At 36.4% G+C, this 19,039-nt stretch overlaps 1 protein-coding gene across 1 annotated transcript; it reads right to left on the bottom strand.

Moving 5' to 3' along the window:
* Positions 1-3,189: 3,189 nt before the first annotated feature.
* On the bottom strand, positions 3,190-11,340 carry LOC107041050. The gene is made up of 5 exons (XM_015261409.1): positions 11,207-11,340; positions 6,594-6,762; positions 5,074-5,231; positions 4,752-4,865; positions 3,190-4,115 (listed from the first exon to the last, which is right to left on the bottom strand). Exons 1-5 carry the CDS (start codon positions 11,224-11,226, stop codon positions 3,965-3,967), a joined length of 612 nt encoding a protein of 203 aa, XP_015116895.1. The 5' UTR covers positions 11,227-11,340; the 3' UTR covers positions 3,190-3,964.
* Positions 11,341-19,039: the final 7,699 nt, after the last annotated feature.

Here is a 19,039-nt window from a genome sequence, read left to right as displayed (position 1 = left end):
GACGTTACACGATGAATACCGTTACGTCTGACGGAATGTTGTCAAGGAGGACTGCATCTCCCAATAAATAAACTGGAAAGGGATGCAATACTGAGAGAAAAACAAACACGTTGTCAAACAAGTCTTGTTTGGGCGAACAAAATCGCTAGTTGAAAATTGCCAAAAAGAATTTGTTTCGTTCGAATTTGAAAGTCTCAAACATGAGTAATTGTTCTGCTTTCGACAGCAATGAAATGTTTGGCTCAAGAGGCGGATAATTCACACCAGACGGTGCCTCTTCAGGGTGAAAATATCTCATATAGAGGAAAATTTATCAACAAATATTTTATTTCTAAGTTACAAGATTGCTATCATATCATTATTATTGTTTCATTTAAGGGTTCATTTGTTGTCCGTGATTATTAGATAGCCGAAACGAAAGACTACTATCCCTTGTTTCGCATAAAACAAAGATTTTTCGGGAGCAAAATACGTATGGGAGGATCGAATAGCGAAGGAGTTAGAAGTGACATTTCTTAGATTGAAAACCAGAGTTGTGCCAACTCTGGTAGGAGTCTCCCCTGGTTGGGAGATCACCCTTAAAATCATTTGCACTATATTTCGGCGCCCACTCCTGCACTCGAACCCCATTAGACAAATATGAATATCGTTAAGAAAATGTTCACATAAAATGTAAAAAACTATTCATTTCATCTTTCATTTGCGTTAATCTATACTGATATTCGTATTCGAGAAAATTGTTTACTAGTCTACTATATCCATGTCACTTATCAATTGATTCGATGTGTCTAGTTTATTGTTTAGATTTAATTTGAGAAGTAAAAGTTATGAAATTACCTTGAATCCATGGGAAAACGTCCCGTATATCCACGGTCAAAGGTACCGTGGAGCGAGTGAATAGACACTGCCAATTTCCAATTTTCTAATGTATAAAGTCACATCAATGTCGTATTTGTCATATGTTATAGTTTATAAAAATGTACGGTCTCAATATAATAGAGAAATGAAAATACAATAATCAGATTTACAAAATCCCTGTGTATGAATGAAAGACGTAAGCATGGAAAATAGGGGGAAATTTAAATTAAAATGGAGAACAATTTTCACAATTTCCGGGAGTGGACAACACCCATTTTGGCGTTGTTCAGTTGAACTTGAGTCGAGGAATGGGAACAGTTCTGAAACGAATGTCCATGGAATGCTCATGTCTCTTATTTTCTTCTTTCCTTTTCTCTTATTTTTTCTTTACGTATGGCCATGGCATCCTCGGGTTACCCGAGACCCAAGACGACTCGTAAGTGAAATGTTCGGACGCAGTTGCCCTCAAGGCCGTCGGGCTCTCCTCTCACTTTCAGGGAAGAAATCTAAAAATTCTTCCTCACTTTTTTTTATGGACCAATTTTGGGAATTTCTTTTCACTAAAGATTCCCATTCCTCCAGAACCTTCAGATAATTAAATAGTAAAAAAATGAGAAAAATGTTGTGAGAACTCTTTGTGAGTTGTTGACTTTGAAAACTTCATTTTCACGTTTTTCGCTGATACACTTGTTTTATCGGAGTTTACCTAGAGAGCGACCTTCAACACTGAATATGAAACTTCAAGAAGAGAAATTCGCAATTTATCTCATAAATGAAATTGCTCACCAATTTTATAATTCCAATATAAATTTGTTTATTCTTGTGTCAATACATTCGACTTTGTTTATCGTCTTCTGATATTTTTCACTAACATTCACGAAATAATTCACACAAATCAGTGAGTTTTTGATTGATAGAATAATATTCTCAATTAGATATCGACAATTTGAATTATTTTCTAATATTGACATTCCAGTTGATTGTGGAGGCTGATGCCCACCTTCCTCATTTCATCACTTGACTATTCTCCATTGTCTCCGGCAATATCAAACGTGATTCCAACACTCGTGGGACTCACAATTTCTTCCAACGATGAGAATGCACTTTTCACAAATTCCCCTTCTGTCATGAAGAAAAATAACCGTAAAAGGTCACCCTCGATATAAATTCAATTACATTTTTCGGGCTGCCGAGGCTTTACAAAGAGCAACAGGATTCGACGAATTCATTTTGTTACCGAGAACATCTGCAGGTGTTCAGACAATGGGATAGGTCGAATCGTGTTCGATCGAGTTACGAAATTGTGAAGTCTTTTACAGCTCTGAAATCAAGTCATTGAGACTTTCGACATTTCGATTTTTATTAGCCGAGAGGTGTGACAGCTCTGAAGAATGGCAGATGAGTCCATAAAATTTTTTACCTGCATATCATTGTGAGGATATGTCTACAAGTAGTGGGCTGAGAACAAAAAGGCGCAAAATTGTTTGGAGATAATCAAATTGGGATAAGTTTTGCGGATTTTATTGCGAAAGATCTCGATTTTTTACATACAGGAGAACTTGACGGAAATATTCGATGAACTCGACCGGTCGCGGAATGTTTAGAGGATAATTTACCGCATACTGTTAATTTTTGACAATTCACTTGATAATTATTCAAGTTTACTCGTAATTCCCTCGTAATTCTCTTGGCGGAAATTGAGATGGGAAAATTATCTCCCGGATACACGGAGAGAAATGTTCAGTAAAAATTACGGAACTCAATTCGCTCACCGATTACGGAATCGACTCAGACAATTTGAGTGACGGGATCGTAATTTTTCACAGGAGATTCAGATAAAAATTACGGAACTCAATTCGCTCACCGATTACGGAATCGACTCAGACAATTTGAGTGACGGGATCGTAATTTTTCACAGGAGATTCAGATAAAAATTACGGAACGCTCTGTAAAAATTCCGTGACAGTTCTGCAAAATTTCCGAAATTAATTAAGATAATTATAATCACCATTTTTAATTTTTACTGAATATTTCTCTCCGTGTAACGATGAAAAGCGATTCCATCTTCCAGAGTATTCTGGATAGACCGGAAATTTCTACTGTTTCCGGCAGAAAATCCTGGAAATTTTCAGAAAATTCGGAAAATCTCCAAGAAGTTTCGGAACTATCTGTGTTGCACCCTTAACTTCGATTAATAATTCATAGACTTATTATTTCCGAGGATATTCGCGAAGTGGTATCTGAAATTTGTGTACCGAATGAAAAAAAAATCCTTCACTTAAATTAAATTCCAAGACATTTTCATTTATTTATTTTTTTTGTGGGAATTAATTTGTTTTTTTACTATCACTAATTTACATTTATACAAAAATTTATCATTAATATTAAAAAAAGAATGGACGGTAATTTAATCATTTTATGTACATGATAACGTCCTCTATTTAAAAAACAAGAGAATCTGGTGTTGGGGAGTCAGAATTGCATCGTACGACGTCGAAATTACTAGAAACGTCTATCACATTGATAGTAGTATTCATCTCCGAAATTTATGAAATCAACCGAATGTTCAAAGGGATCTATCACATGATATCAGTGAGAGGACAGAAAATTCAAACAAAACGGTACAATTGAGAACAATAATTCAACTGCGGAATAAGTCACAATTAGGTAATGACAAAGTACAGTGGACTCTTCTTAATTCCCACAGCTCGAGGTGTGTCCTTGAAGCGATTTCATGTGAAATGCGAGTAAAGGAGAGACCCCCACTCCGCCAGTTCAGGCGGCATGAGAGAAGGGAAAGCTGGGAATAGTGGGGATGATCGCGCCAGTGGGAGGAGAAGAACATAACCGTCTGTGACTCACTGCGCACTCCGCAGCGCAAGACGTCACAGAGGAGGATAAACGATAAATGAGGAGTGGGGGGAGGATTTTGAGGAGAAGCAGGCCTCGAGGGGAGTAGAGTGCGAATTATGGAATGGAAGAATAAAGGAGAGTCCTCTGTGCAAGACTCAATGAGATAGATTGAGTTGGTTTCAGGGGTTTGAGCTCAATTGAATTATTTGGAAGAGGCAATTGAAATTTATTGGGAATTAATTGTGATTTTTTTTCAACCTCTGCGATACGGCTTGGGTTTCACTTGGATTTCTTCGTGTTGAGTTTCTTGAACTTCTTCAGTATTTTTTCCTCTTGTGCTGCCACCAAATCTACCGCGAGCTGGTGCTCTCGTCGTTGATTCGTTATTCTTACGCCCCGAGGCTCTGAAAATTATCAATTTGCATTATTCAGTGAATGAAACTTCAATTTCGAGCTGGGGCGAGGAGGGCGAGGAGGTTTAATAAAAAATTGCGTAAGATTTTTTCTTGTGAAAAACAAGGAAAAAATCTTGTAGTATTTTTTCGTGGAATTACTCACATAATTGTTTCAGAAGGAGATGATAAATATTTTTGGTTAAAGGACACATTAAGAGCTGAAGAAAAGTCTCATGATATAAGTCACTAATTGCTAAATCATCGAACAGCTGACAAACATATGTATGAAATTCGAGTTTCTTATGTGATTTTGCTTGTGATACACTTTTAAATAAATTCCGCCACAATTACCGGCCCTTCTATTGAGCATTTTTATACAGTGACAGTGGCACTGAAATTTCAAAGAATTTCGTCACTGGAAATTCACAATTTGACGAAAAAATAAATAGAAACTGTAAATTTCATTTCAAGTATTGCGTGAAAATTGATAGAAATCTGGGATATTCAAGTAATTATATTCTTGTACTTTTAATTAATAAGAATTCTCGTCTTCCTGCCGTTCAACAATTTGCAACTGCCTGGAATTTTCAGTAAAATTTCAAATCGAATCGAATTTCATTTAATCGAAAACCATTGAATACTTACTTTGACTTCGATGTTGAAGAGTCTGCAGATGTCTGCGTTGTCGGATGTTCTTTCTTATGTGTTCCCACTTCAGCCCTTCGTCGTTTAAGAGCGGCTAGAAGATCCTCATTCGATCTAAGTAGGAATAAAATAATGTAATCGAGTGATTAAAGAAAATGTTACGAGGCATTTTGTCCAACTCGAGAATTTTTCAATGAGAAAAATCTCTCGAAATTTTCAGACTCACTCAGCATCGAAATAATTTCATATCCAATGAGATGTTGGAAATTAAAATTATCACTTCTTTACAACTTGCCTCGCTTGATGTCAATTATGTTTTTACCTGAACGGCCTAACTCCTCCAGCACGGAGCTTTTTAGTTGCTTCAGTGGTGGTCGTTGATGTTTCTTCTGGCTCTTGATTTTCATCCACTACCTCTTCACCCTCGTCGAACTCTTCTTCAACCGGTTGCTCAACTGGCTTTGGTGTTGTTGATGCCGGCTGCGAATAAAATTCCACGAATTACTCGTGTCAGTTATATGAATCGAACTAACGATGCAAACGATTTTTCTAACTTTATGAGGATTTTATGGTGATTCCGAAGTGGAAACATAAAATGTTTATTAATTAGATGATTATTCAGGAATTGGCGATGTTGGCACGAAATGTCATGAGGCTTTTTTGTTGCTAATGAAATTCTCTCACAAGGACAAAAAATTCTTTAGTTCCCAGCAAATCTCTGTCGTACGAAAATTTAATCGGCAAAACATTCCGGAAATAGTTGAAAATTTCTCCTGAATTTAATACATTTTTTCCAAATCAGATAAAAATTGTCTAATTTCCAGGTAATTTTTTACTTGAATCAAGTATAATTGTACTTGAATTGCCGTCCGTTTCTATTTTAAGGAAATAACGCTTCTTGAATGAAGAACATCTGGCTTCTCAAATTTTTCTGCTCCAAAATTCATCTAATCTTGTTTATAAATCCGTTGTTATTCATAGTATATCACTGGACACGACCCAATTATTCTCGATCTTGTTTCTTTCGAAAATCATGAGTATTCAGCATCATTCAAATTACATTTTGCACAGAATTATAATTTTTTAAACATTCGTTGTTTATAATAAATAAATAATTGCAATTGTTTAAACTTTCGGAAAAATCATTTTTTCATCTACCTTACTTTTTATCTTTTCATGTTACCTTATTTTTATGGTAGAAATTGCAATTTTTAAATTATTCCATTAATCTCCCTCCAAAGGTAAACCTTTTTTTCAGATTTTTAAAATGTTTTCTAACGGTTCAATATCGAGATTCAAATTCAGACATGAAAAGTTTAAATAATGAAACCATACAAATCATTTCAAGAATTAAGAAGAAGAGTTTTTTTCCCTTGAAATAAAAGGTTTTCGGTACTGACTTTTAGGGATTTCTCCCCTGAAATTAAGTGACTGGTTTCTTATTCTCAGTTTTCCCTATTTATCAATGTCTTGCGATTATTCCCTTGAACATCACTCTTTATCAAGGCCAATTTCACATTAATCACATTATTATTTAGGTGAAAATAAAAATTTATCGAAAATTTCATAATCTGCGAAAAGATCTTCTGATGATTCCCCCTGAACTACTCAACACCAAGTTAATTGAACAATTAGTATCACAGTAAAGCACTACACATAAAATTAAAAAAAATTAAAGTATTGCACTGCACATAGAATTTCTCAATGCTTTAATAAATATTGAATTGAGAAATTTGATCCCAGAACTTGGAAAGGTCGTTTCATCGACGATTAAATTCCCCCACAAAAGATCTTCTGCTATTTTTTCCTGCCATCACCAACTGTCATTCTGCAGATTCTTACAGTAGCTTTTCTGCCTACAGGTGCCCTGGCACGTGGAGATAATAGACCCCCAAGTCTTCCAGCGGGTTTAGAAGGTGCCGGGGTCACTGGGGCAGGGGCTGGCTCATCCTCATACTCGTAATCCTCCTCAGCCGACCTGCAGCCAGCCATTAAACACAGCCCCAGTAGTCTGCAGCATCATTAAAGTCATGAATTTATACACTTTGTGGGCTTCTTCAGTAAGTGGTTAACATTTTTATAAAGACAAAAAAAAACACATTTTAATGTAAAATTCTTTCATGCACTCGTTGCGCCTGTCACGCCTGTACCACTAAGTGGATTTTTGACCTGTGACATTCACGTATATAGTCGCAGAGACTCACTTTCTCTGGGTAGTTTATCACATGTGTAAGTTACTGCGATTAATTCCATTTTGAAAGAAAGATTTTCAGCGTTGTATCCTTTAAGAGATGAGATATTTGACGCAAGAGATTAGTTTTGTGATATTATGTCGATATTTGGTCGCGGAAAAGTTGCCAACGCCGTTGGTCGCACCGTAAGCGCTGCGCCGCACCAGCATAAATCGACATAATGATAAATTTGGAAGATCTAGGAAACATCTGAAAGAGAATCAAGAGTGATCTAGATCGCATACTCGAAGAAGTCCCGTGAGATTTCTTATGTTACTGTTTATTATATCTTCAAGCTCAAAGCTGCTGCGTTTTTCTTAAAATTAGCCTTATACACTGTACACGGCCCGGAGTTTCGGAATGAAAATTTGAAAATCTGACTGCTTACGATATTTTTGACTAATATTTTCTTTGATAGGCCTCCTAGACACTTCAGAATGAGATGTCAAATTTTTTCAAATTTTTCTGAGGCTTCACTGAAGTGTCAAGTATACTTGAAAACTCAATTCAGGTTTTTTTCCGTGTTCATAGTTCACTTCATTTCCAAATTTCATAAAAAATATGGAATTGAACATAAGTTAAAACTAAGTAGTTACAGGAGCCGATTAAACCTCCCAAAATGCTTTTAAACATTACAGAGTGAATTAACAGTTGATAAAATGATAATTTCGATACTAAAAATCTTTATCAATCGAACCTCAATCCATTCACCATCACTCTTACTTTCTGCTTCCCAATTACATAAATGTCACAGTCCTCCGGAATCTCTTCATCCTTCCATACTTTATGTAATGTATTTGAATGAATTTTCATTCACTGAAACTTGAGAATTTCGATTGTACTGAACGCCCAAAGACACTGAATCACGTTGAGAGATTGTTAGAAACATGCAACATCACTAGTGAAAGTGAAAAATGAGAGTTACAGGAATGGTACATGGATCAATTCATTTGGAGTGATTCGAAAAATTATGGGAATTAAGAAATCAGCGGATGAATCAGGATAAATCGTAGGACTCGCACTGGATAAATTATTCATAATCAATGCGTCAGGTTTACAATGTCAAGCGCGAAATTTTTTTTCTCACTTTTATTATCTATTCCAGGAGTTCAAAGTAATTTATTGTCAGACTATTTCACCGGCAGGACGAAAATCATTTAGATATTTATAAAAACTTTCTTAAGAATTTTCGCATTTGCTTTATCGATCCGCCGATTATTTCCGCGATTTTTTTCATACTCACGAGGTTCAGAGAAATCCAGCATAAAACTTATTGAGAAATCTTATCCCAGCAGCGAAAAAGTTGTTCCAACATTTCCTTCTGTTCATTTCCCGAATCATTTTATCAATTTATTAATATTTGTAAAGAAAACAATTCCATCGAAATTCTGCAGGAAACAGAATTTACCGATCTTTTCCCCGAAATCTTTCAGTTTCAGAGACATCGGCCCAACAATTTGTATTTAAAATTTTTCAACAATCTTCTCTTCCCCGCACGTCTCAGCTCTCAAATGACGCAATTAATTTCCCATGAATGAAATGGAAATGAAAAAGAAAAATTGCATAATGGAATTTGAACCATCCTGATGACCCAAATTTTCTCACATTTCCCTTACGTCATTCGATCGGAAAATTTAATCACTGAAAACCACTGCTTTAACTCTTGTATAACGCCCCAATTTTTATCTCATGATGAAATATCGATTGGACCTTTAGTAAAGGTTATGTCGCAATTATCGAAACTGAAAAAAATTACAGAACCAAAAGATCACAATCGCAATCTGTACACTGAGAAAAAAAATTGCTTTTGCCAAGTATATTTACCAACTACAAAAAAATTTACTTGGCGTTAACATGTCTGATGCAAATATTTATATACATTTACTTGTGGCGAGTAAATATACTTGGCAAAAGCAATTTTTTCTCAGTATATTTTCAATCGCAAATAGAAATTTCCATGGAAAAGTCATTCCAACCTTCTCCATTGTGAATCATGGAATGAGGTTTAGGACTTCGGAGTTCAATAACTTTGTGAATTCAGAATTATCTATTCACACTCAATGTCACTAGCGATAATTGGCCCATTGTATGTATTCTTCAACGAAAGAATGCGTTCGTATTTGATTTTTCTTTCTTTCTGCCGGAATTTCAAGACGACATTAACGGTAAAAATTCAAATGTTCGTACAGATTTATTGGGAACAATCCAGTATCGTACATGTGGACGCTTTCAACGAGCTTGCATACTAATAATCATTTCCTGGTTTTCCATCACTTACAAGTTGAACGGGAGAGTGTTTTGCATAACTCCTTCACTAACTTTATAATCGTTATTGGCTAGTCGTGCAGGAAGACACGTTCATTGGTATTATCACGGTACATAATGCTTTTTTTCTACTTTTTCTAGCCGTAGTGTAGAATTACAACGGTATGTACCTTCACCATTGTCTCCTACGTGAGAAGAATTTTATTAAGGATTTTTAGATGAAGAAATGTGAGAAGAAGGGAATCTCGATTTCTTCGTGTGATGAAGGCGCCGATTACACTGAGAGAAATATCGACATAATGTCACAAAACTAATTTCTCGCGTCAAATATCTCATCTTTTAAGGATAAAACGCTTGGGATAAGAATTCCGCATAATGAGTCAGACTGTGCAAGAATCCTGTGAAATGTTCATGACGTGAACACGAATACTTGGCGATAAAGTGACAATTTCTTGCCTCAATAAATCGCTTATTTCGTGTCAAAAGATGAGAAAATTACTAAAAATACTAAAAGCTTCGATTCAGTGAATCATGGATCAGAGACTTTCATATTGAATGAATACAGAATTTACACAGGGGAGAACTTTCAGATATTTCTAAAATATAACCCTCACTTGCTCTCAATCGCAATGAGTTTGAAGGAAAGCAATAACATCTTTTCCTTCTCTCAAACTCACTTTGCCTCTTCAGGAATATTATCTAATTTCCAGAAAAAAATATCATTTATTCATTCTGTATCATCCTCCTTTCGCCCGAAGAGCACCGATTTCTTGTCTGAAACCTACCATGAATTGATCGAATATGCATGCGATGTTGTCCACTCAAGAAATTATTTTTGCCATATTATGCCGATTTGTCTCTCAGTGTAGCGGTTTGAGGAAAAAATGTCGAGAGAACTTTTCCGATGGAAAATTTTTTCATTCGTTTTCGAAAATCTACGAAAAGGTCCTTCGATGATTTCTGCGAACGTGACGATTAATTAATTAAATTAATTCAGTAGCGAAGTGGTAAAACGGTTCTAGTCGATTTATCTCCCAGTTGAGTTTTTGAGGAATATTTCCGAATCTAAGGGAGATAGCAAAATTTTCTAATTACATTTGTTGTAGCTCTCAATCGGCTCCACAAAAAAGGTTATAACAAGAATTTTGCTATCTCTCTTAGGTTGCGAGATATTCATTGAAAACTGGTCAATAGTCAAAATTGACTTGCACCATTTTACCACTTCGCTACTGAATTTAACATCGTCAAAAATTCGGAATTTGTATTTTTTAAAAATCTGTAATAATTGTTCATATATTATAATGGAAAAATGATGTAAAGTTGTTTCGATCGGATTAAAATTATAAACAGTAAATGAAACTCTCCGGAAAAAAGTCCTCCTCCAAGATATCTCAAGATTATCCTTCACCACTCGACTCTTGATTTATTCAGCAAATTGACCAATGCGAACAATGTCTCTCCTTCTATTCTCCGTCTCTATATCTCCTCACTTCCAATCTATTCTCATTTCATCTCAAACAAAATTATTGCCTCCGATAAACTCACCAGTATCAATTTTTTTTCAAGGATTCCAATCGCAATTGAAGTCCACAAGGACTTCACACACATATCCCAGAAACCGGCAGACCCACGTCGCGTGATTTTAACTAAAAACCACTTTCCAATTTGCTATATACCATATGTTTTCACTCTCAATGCATTCACGCGAGGATTATTCGTACTTACAAGGATATTAATTACTTAATCTTCAGCATTTAATCAAAGTAGTTCAGTGATCTATCGATTAGAATTAATAACCGCCTTCCACATTCTCAACATTTTTTTTAAATTTACATCAAATAATTGAATTGACTTATTCTCAATTTTTAAAAATTCTCGATCGAAGAATCAATTCAATTGAACTCAGCCAAATGTCATTAGATCGAATGCAATCCGTGGTAATAAATAAATTGTACTTACATGGTGAATGAGAGCCTCATGTTTCTCCCGATGTACCTCAATCAACGAAAAGTCAGCAACAACTGCCGTGCACAAAATTCCAGCGTCGAGGTAGTTGATATTAAAAAAAGAATTAAAAGGAGAAAGAGACTGAAGCACACCACCACTGCAAGCGCGGAGGCTGTGTACTTTCGAGTGGCGTGTCGTGTTTCCCCTTCTCTCAATATATACGATCTCCACGCTCACCAAACATTTACAAACTAATACTTTTGTATTATCCAGTATTTGTCGTCCCTCACGAATTTACGAGTGGAATCATCGTGTTTGAATCCCCAGCAGATGTCCTGCTGATCCTTGCGGTTATTTTTACCTCCGTCAGATCAGAACAAGGAGAAAAAGAATTCAGGCTGTGGGTCATTGGGCTCCACCAAGTCGAAAAGAATTCCACGTATTTTTCCTTATTCCAAAATTTTTTTCAATATTCATTTTTCTCGCAATTGATCAACCCTTTTTCTTTTACATTCTTCATTATTCTCGTTGATGTCTCAGAGCTCCCGAGTGATGAGCTCTGGCACTTAAATAATTATTTGAAATAAAAATTTCAGAATTTTTCTGTACGATTTTTTTTCACTCAATTTCAACGAGTATTTGCCAATTTTTTATCAAAATTCTTCTCATTAAGTCTCAGAGCTCTCGAGTGATGAGCTCTGACACTTAAATAATTATTTGAAATAAAAATTTCAGAATTTTTCCATACGATTTTTTTTTCACTCAATTTCGCCGAGTATTTACCAATTTTTTATCAAAAGAAATTCTTCTTGTTATTCATCCTCGCGTTTCATTGACTAATTATCGGTTTTAATACTTGATTGATTACTTAGGTAAACTCCAAATGGAAATATAAGAGTGTAGAAATCATTAAAGACACGAAGAAGACAATCTCTATTTTTGATGAGTCATTATCAATGAGTATTATTAATTACTTGTTTAAGGAAACTGAGAATACTTACTCGTGACCTACCACAACCACCGGCGGATTCTTGAAAATAATAAAATCACCATTGGTATTTACCTTCAGTTCTATCTCCATAAATCAATCAATAGTGTTCCGTTATGTACTCGTGGCCATTCAAGAATTTCATCATTTCATTGAACAATTGTATTCTATTACTGGTGAAAGAGATTGAGGGGCTGTTGATAGTTTAACAAAATGTGAGAAATTACGTGATTAGAAGTCATTAACATGATTAGGTAAAAGATTCCCTTAATCTCAATTTTTCGAAAGATCATGTCCTCTAAAAAAATCATATGGATGATGTTGAGACACGAGATCATCCTGATTGGCCGCTCATGAGGGCCTCCGGGATCCAAATTGTAGTGGACATGAGCGAAATTTTATAACTCGTATAAAAGTGGGAGGGAGAGAGGAGGGAATCGAAAACGTAAGCCAGTGAAAGTAAAAGATACAGTCACTCGATGAATATATCTTGCTCAAAGGTAATAAAGAATGTGCAGTGTCCCCCATGCCTGGATCATTTATTTTGACAACGAAATTCTTCAGCAGTTGCAATTGTGCAAAGTACATAGCCCGATGAAGCAGGGGATTCTTCATTTCTAGTCGGACTGACGTCTCATTGGTCCAGGATGCGTCCTTCTGACGTTTGACAGTCCACAGTGAAGTCTTAGACGTCCAGCAGTCCCGGGGGACATTTTACCGTCTAGACTCGAGTCCAATTGACGTCCTGTCGTTTAGGCTCGAGTCTAACGGACGTCTGAAGATCGAACGTTTCTGTCCAACGTGGAGACAATTATTTGCTGAATTTCAATAACTTGTTTGGTGAAATTGAACTGGTTGTTGAAGGTGGGATGTATACTTTGTATTCCTTACGACTCATCCCACCTTTTACGGACATTTATGAAATTTATGAAATCGTGTACAAAGAATATACAATTTCATAAATTTCATAGATTTCATAGATTTTCTAAAGTTCATAAATTTACCTAGAAGGTGAGATGAGTCGTAAGGAATACAAAGAATACACAATTTTATAGATTTCATCAATTTCATAAATCTGAAAACTGAACTGGTGGTGAATCTGAACTAGTTGTTGAAATTGCACTAGTTGTTGAAGGTGGGATGTATTTTTTACATTCCCTACGACTCATCCCACCTTCTACGGACATTTATGAAATTTATGAAATCGTGTACAAAGAATACATAATTTCATAAATTTCATAGATTTCATAAATCTTAAAACTGAACTGAACTGGTACTGAATCTTGGTTGTTGAAATTCACCACATAATTTTCTCCGTGAATCGATGTCTAATCCTTTGAGGGTGAGTCTGATAGACGTCCAACAGATGAGCAACAATGAGATCATTAAAAAATTTGTTTTGATGTCCTTTTGAGCGAGTTTGAAACCGAAGGCGATAACAATAATCGGTGTTTTGATTTATATCAAAATTTTCTAAAATTCTAAATGCCTCAAATGAATTTAATTATAGGTGAAAATATTAGTATTAATTCCATACGGTCAAAGTTGAACGATACTTACGATAGTCATATGTACTGAATTGATTTTTACGGTGATTTTTGCAGATTTCTCATTTTTCATCATATATTAATAATAATCGGTAACAACGACCTGAACGTGGCTTATGTAGACGACAAACCTGCGGAATGCAGAGTCAATAAAAAAGGCAATTTCAATACCGAAATGTGAATAGGAAATATAGCTCCTGAAGTAATTGCCACGTAGTTAGGACGAGAATGTCAGCTCGTGAAGCAACGAAGGGGTGAGCGGAGTGATAGAACCGCAAAAAATACAGTCGGTTGTCTGAAAGAAAAGAATAATAAGAATAGTATTAATAATTGCACTCAACCAGGTTGAAAATCTGACTCAATTAGTTAAAAACAAATCTCATTTCATTTAGTAACTCAAAGTAAACAATGAATTATATACTATAGAGGAAAATTATGTGCAAAATTAACATTCTTATGAAGACGAGAAATTTCCCACGTGTTTCATCTTTCTAAAAATAAATTCTTACACTGCAAACTTGTCTTTTGAGCGCGATTCAGAAATCGATGAAGCTTTGATTTCAGTTTATTATTCACTTTTTTCATCCAAATTTCACATTTTTATCGAAAATTACTGGAAACTTTCGGAAATTTTCACCATCAAAAAAGATCGATCTTATTTTATATCTTGGTCAGGAGAATCGCCAATAAAAATTGTGGAATTCTGATGAAATAAAATTCAGTAGAATCAAATATTTAAAAACAAATCACAGAAATTTTGTAATTAACAAATTCTTCAGTGCATTTCAACAGAACCGTTGGTGTGGGAAGACGTAAATGAATTTCTGTTGGAAAAAATTATTGAGAATTACTGGATGTGCAGTTATTCAGTATGTTGTAATGATGATTTAAAAAAATTACCGATGGATAATGATCGGAGATTTATGGCTTTGAGCTTCTGCTTGACTACAGAATATTTATTTTCATTCGGATAAAGTGGTTAAAAATCATTGCCTCAGAATGAAGATGCACGTTTGACCTTCGTCATGAGTCAAGTAGCTTTATAAGGACACTGGCCCAGCAGCAACCAGCACTCCGAATTTTTTTGTGATAACGGAGCCTGTTTTTTCGAGTTATACATTGCAGATTATAGGCCTTATACAAGATGAATTAAATTAATTTTTTTGGCACTTTCGTTTTTCGCGATTATCTCGGAAACTATGAGAGATAGAGCCTTGAAACCAATTCCATTCGATTCCTGAGGAAATTTGGGTTCCCTATATGCAGATAGACGGCTCAGGGTTGCGTTTTTCCACTTCCTAGACCGTATACAAGATGAATTGAAGTAATTTTTTTTGGCACTTTCGTTTTTCGCGATTATCTCGGAAACTATGAGAGATAGAGCCTTGAAACCTATTCCATTCGATTCCTGAGGAAATTTGGGTCCCGTATAGGCAGATGGACGGCTCAGAATTGCGTTTTTCCACTTCCTAGACCGTATACAAGATGAATTGAAGTAATTTTTTTGGCACTTTCGTTTTTCGCGATTATCTCGGAAACTATGAGAGATAGAGCCTTGAAACCTATTCCATTCGATTCCTGAGGAAATTTGGGTCCCGTATAGGCAGATGGACGGCTCAGAATTGCGTTTTTCCACTTCCTAGACCGTATACAAGATGAATTGAAGTAATTTTTTTTGGCACTTTCGTTTTTCGCGATTATCTTGGAAACTATGAGAGTTAGAGCCTTGAAACCAATTCCATTCGATTCCTGAGGAAATTTGGGTTCTGTATAGGCAGATGTACGGCTCAGAATTGCGTTTTTCCCCTTCCCACGCCCTATACAAGATGAATTAAATTAATTTTTTTAGGCATTTTCGTTTTTCGCGATTATCTCGGAAACTATGAGAGATAGAGCCTTAAATCCTATTCCATTCGATTCCTCAGGAAATTCGGGTTCCGTATAGGCAGATGGACGGCTCAGAATTGCGTTTTTCCCCTTCCCACGCCCTATACAAGATGAATTAAATTAATTTTTTTAGGCATTTTCGTTTTTCGCGATTATCTCGGAAACTATGAGAGATAGAGCCTTAAATCCTATTCCATTCGATTCCTCAGGAAATTCGGGTTCCGTATAGGCAGATGGACGGCTCAGAATTGCGTTTTTCCCCTTCCCACGCCCTATACAAGATGAATTAAATTAATTTTTTTAGGCATTTTCGTTTTTCGCGATTATCTCGGAAACTATGAGAGATAGAGCCTTAAATCCTATTCCATTCGATTCCTCAGGAAATTCGGGTTCCGTATAGGCAGATGGACGGCTCAGAATTGCGTTTTTCCCCTTCCCACGCCCTATACAAGATGAATTAAATTAATTTTTTTAGGCATTTTCGTTTTTCGCGATTATCTCGGAAACTATGAGAGATAGAGCCTTAAATCCTATTCCATTCGATTCCTCAGGAAATTCGGGTTCCGTATAGGCAGATGGACGGCTCAGAATTGCGTTTTTCCCCTTCCCACGCCCTATACAAGATGAATTAAATTAATTTTTTTAGGCATTTTCGTTTTTCGCGATTATCTCGGAAACTATGAGAGATAGAGCCTTAAATCCTATTCCATTCGATTCCTCAGGAAATTCGGGTTCCGTATAGGCAGATGGACGGCTCAGAATTGCGTTTTTCCCCTTCCCACGCCCTATACAAGATGAATTAAATTAATTTTTTTAGGCATTTTCGTTTTTCGCGATTATCTCGGAAACTATGAGAGATAGAGCCTTAAATCCTATTCCATTCGATTCCTCAGGAAATTCGGGTTCCGTATAGGCAGATGGACGGCTCAGAATTGCGTTTTTCCCCTTCCCACGCCCTATACAAGATGAATTAAATTAATTTTTTTAGGCATTTTCGTTTTTCGCGATTATCTCGGAAACTATGAGAGATAGAGCCTTAAATCCTATTCCATTCGATTCCTCAGGAAATTCGGGTTCCGTATAGGCAGATGGACGGCTCAGAATTGCGTTTTTCCCCTTCCCACGCCCTATACAAGATGAATTAAATTAATTTTTTTAGGCATTTTCGTTTTTCGCGATTATCTCGGAAACTATGAGAGATAGAGCCTTAAATCCTATTCCATTCGATTCCTCAGGAAATTCGGGTTCCGTATAGGCAGATGGACGGCTCAGAATTGCGTTTTTCCCCTTCCCACGCCCTATACAAGATGAATTAAATTAATTTTTTTAGGCATTTTCGTTTTTCGCGATTATCTCGGAAACTATGAGAGATAGAGCCTTAAATCCTATTCCATTCGATTCCTCAGGAAATTCGGGTTCCGTATAGGCAGATGGACGGCTCAGAATTGCGTTTTTCCCCTTCCCACGCCCTATACAAGATGAATTAAATTAATTTTTTTAGGCATTTTCGTTTTTCGCGATTATCTCGGAAACTATGAGAGATAGAGCCTTAAATCCTATTCCATTCGATTCCTCAGGAAATTCGGGTTCCGTATAGGCAGATGGACGGCTCAGAATTGCGTTTTTCCCCTTCCCACGCCCTATACAAGATGAATTAAATTAATTTTTTTAGGCATTTTCGTTTTTCGCGATTATCTCGGAAACTATGAGAGATAGAGCCTTAAATCCTATTCCATTCGATTCCTCAGGAAATTCGGGTTCCGTATAGGCAGATGGACGGCTCAGAATTGCGTTTTTCCCCTTCCCACGCCCTATACAAGATGAATTAAATTAATTTTTTTAGGCATTTTCGTTTTTCGCGATTATCTCGGAAACTATGAGAGATAGAGCCTTAAATCCTATTCCATTCGATTCCTCAGGAAATTCGGGTTCCGTATAGGCAGATGGACGGCTCAGAATTGCGTTTTTCCCCTTCCCACGCCCTATACAAGATGAATTAAATTAATTTTTTTAGGCATTTTCGTTTTTCGCGATTATCTCGGAAACTATGAGAGATAGAGCCTTAAATCCTATTCCATTCGATTCCTCAGGAAATTCGGGTTCCGTATAGGCAGATGGACGGCTCAGAATTGCGTTTTTCCCCTTCCCACGCCCTATACAAGATGAATTAAATTAATTTTTTTAGGCATTTTCGTTTTTCGCGATTATCTCGGAAACTATGAGAGATAGAGCCTTAAATCCTATTCCATTCGATTCCTCAGGAAATTCGGGTTCCGTATAGGCAGATGGACGGCTCAGAATTGCGTTTTTCCCCTTCCCACGCCCTATACAAGATGAATTAAATTAATTTTTTTAGGCATTTTCGTTTTTCGCGATTATCTCGGAAACTATGAGAGATAGAGCCTTAAATCCTATTCCATTCGATTCCTCAGGAAATTCGGGTTCCGTATAGGCAGATGGACGGCTCAGAATTGCGTTTTTCCCCTTCCCACGCCCTATACAAGATGAATTAAATTAATTTTTTTAGGCATTTTCGTTTTTCGCGATTATCTCGGAAACTATGAGAGATAGAGCCTTAAATCCTATTCCATTCGATTCCTCAGGAAATTCGGGTTCCGTATAGGCAGATGGACGGCTCAGAATTGCGTTTTTCCCCTTCCCACGCCCTATACAAGATGAATTAAATTAATTTTTTTAGGCATTTTCGTTTTTCGCGATTATCTCGGAAACTATGAGAGATAGAGCCTTAAATCCTATTCCATTCGATTCCTCAGGAAATTCGGGTTCCGTATAGGCAGATGGACGGCTCAGAATTGCGTTTTTCCCCTTCCCACGCCCTATACAAGATGAATTAAATTAATTTTTTTAGGCATTTTCGTTTTTCGCGATTATCTCGGAAACTATGAGAGATAGAGCCTTAAATCCTATTCCATTCGATTCCTCAGGAAATTCGGGTTCCGTATAGGCAGATGGACGGCTCAGAATTGCGTTTTTCCCCTTCCCACGCCCTATACAAGATGAATTAAATTAATTTTTTTAGGCATTTTCGTTTTTCGCGATTATCTCGGAAACTATGAGAGATAGAGCCTTAAATCCTATTCCATTCGATTCCTCAGGAAATTCGGGTTCCGTATAGGCAGATGGACGGCTCAGAATTGCGTTTTTCCCCTTCCCACGCCCTATACAAGATGAATTAAATTAATTTTTTTAGGCATTTTCGTTTTTCGCGATTATCTCGGAAACTATGAGAGATAGAGCCTTAAATCCTATTCCATTCGATTCCTCAGGAAATTCGGGTTCCGTATAGGCAGATGGACGGCTCAGAATTGCGTTTTTCCCCTTCCCACGCCCTATACAAGATGAATTAAATTAATTTTTTTAGGCATTTTCGTTTTTCGCGATTATCTCGGAAACTATGAGAGA

The sequence above is a fragment of the Diachasma alloeum genome, unplaced genomic scaffold (assembly GCF_001412515.2).
Source record: "Diachasma alloeum isolate Michigan unplaced genomic scaffold, Dall2.0 Dall_scaffold_00354, whole genome shotgun sequence".
NCBI classification, from domain to species: Eukaryota; Metazoa; Arthropoda; class Insecta; order Hymenoptera; family Braconidae; genus Diachasma; species Diachasma alloeum.
Note: the sequence above shows the minus strand (reverse complement) of the source record. Positions and strands in the feature narration are given on the sequence as shown.

Excerpts from the sequence above, each read along its gene's own strand:
- LOC107041050 (XM_015261409.1), bottom strand. The coding sequence starts at position 11,226 with ATGAGGCTCTCATTCACCAT. Across the intron at positions 6,763-11,206 it reads ATGAGGCTCTCATTCACCAT|ACTACTGGGGCTGTGTTTAA; the intron begins GTAAGTACAATT and ends ATGATGCTGCAG. Across the intron at positions 4,116-4,751 it reads TCTTCAACATCGAAGTCAAA|AGCCTCGGGGCGTAAGAATA; the intron begins GTAAGTATTCAA and ends GATAATTTTCAG.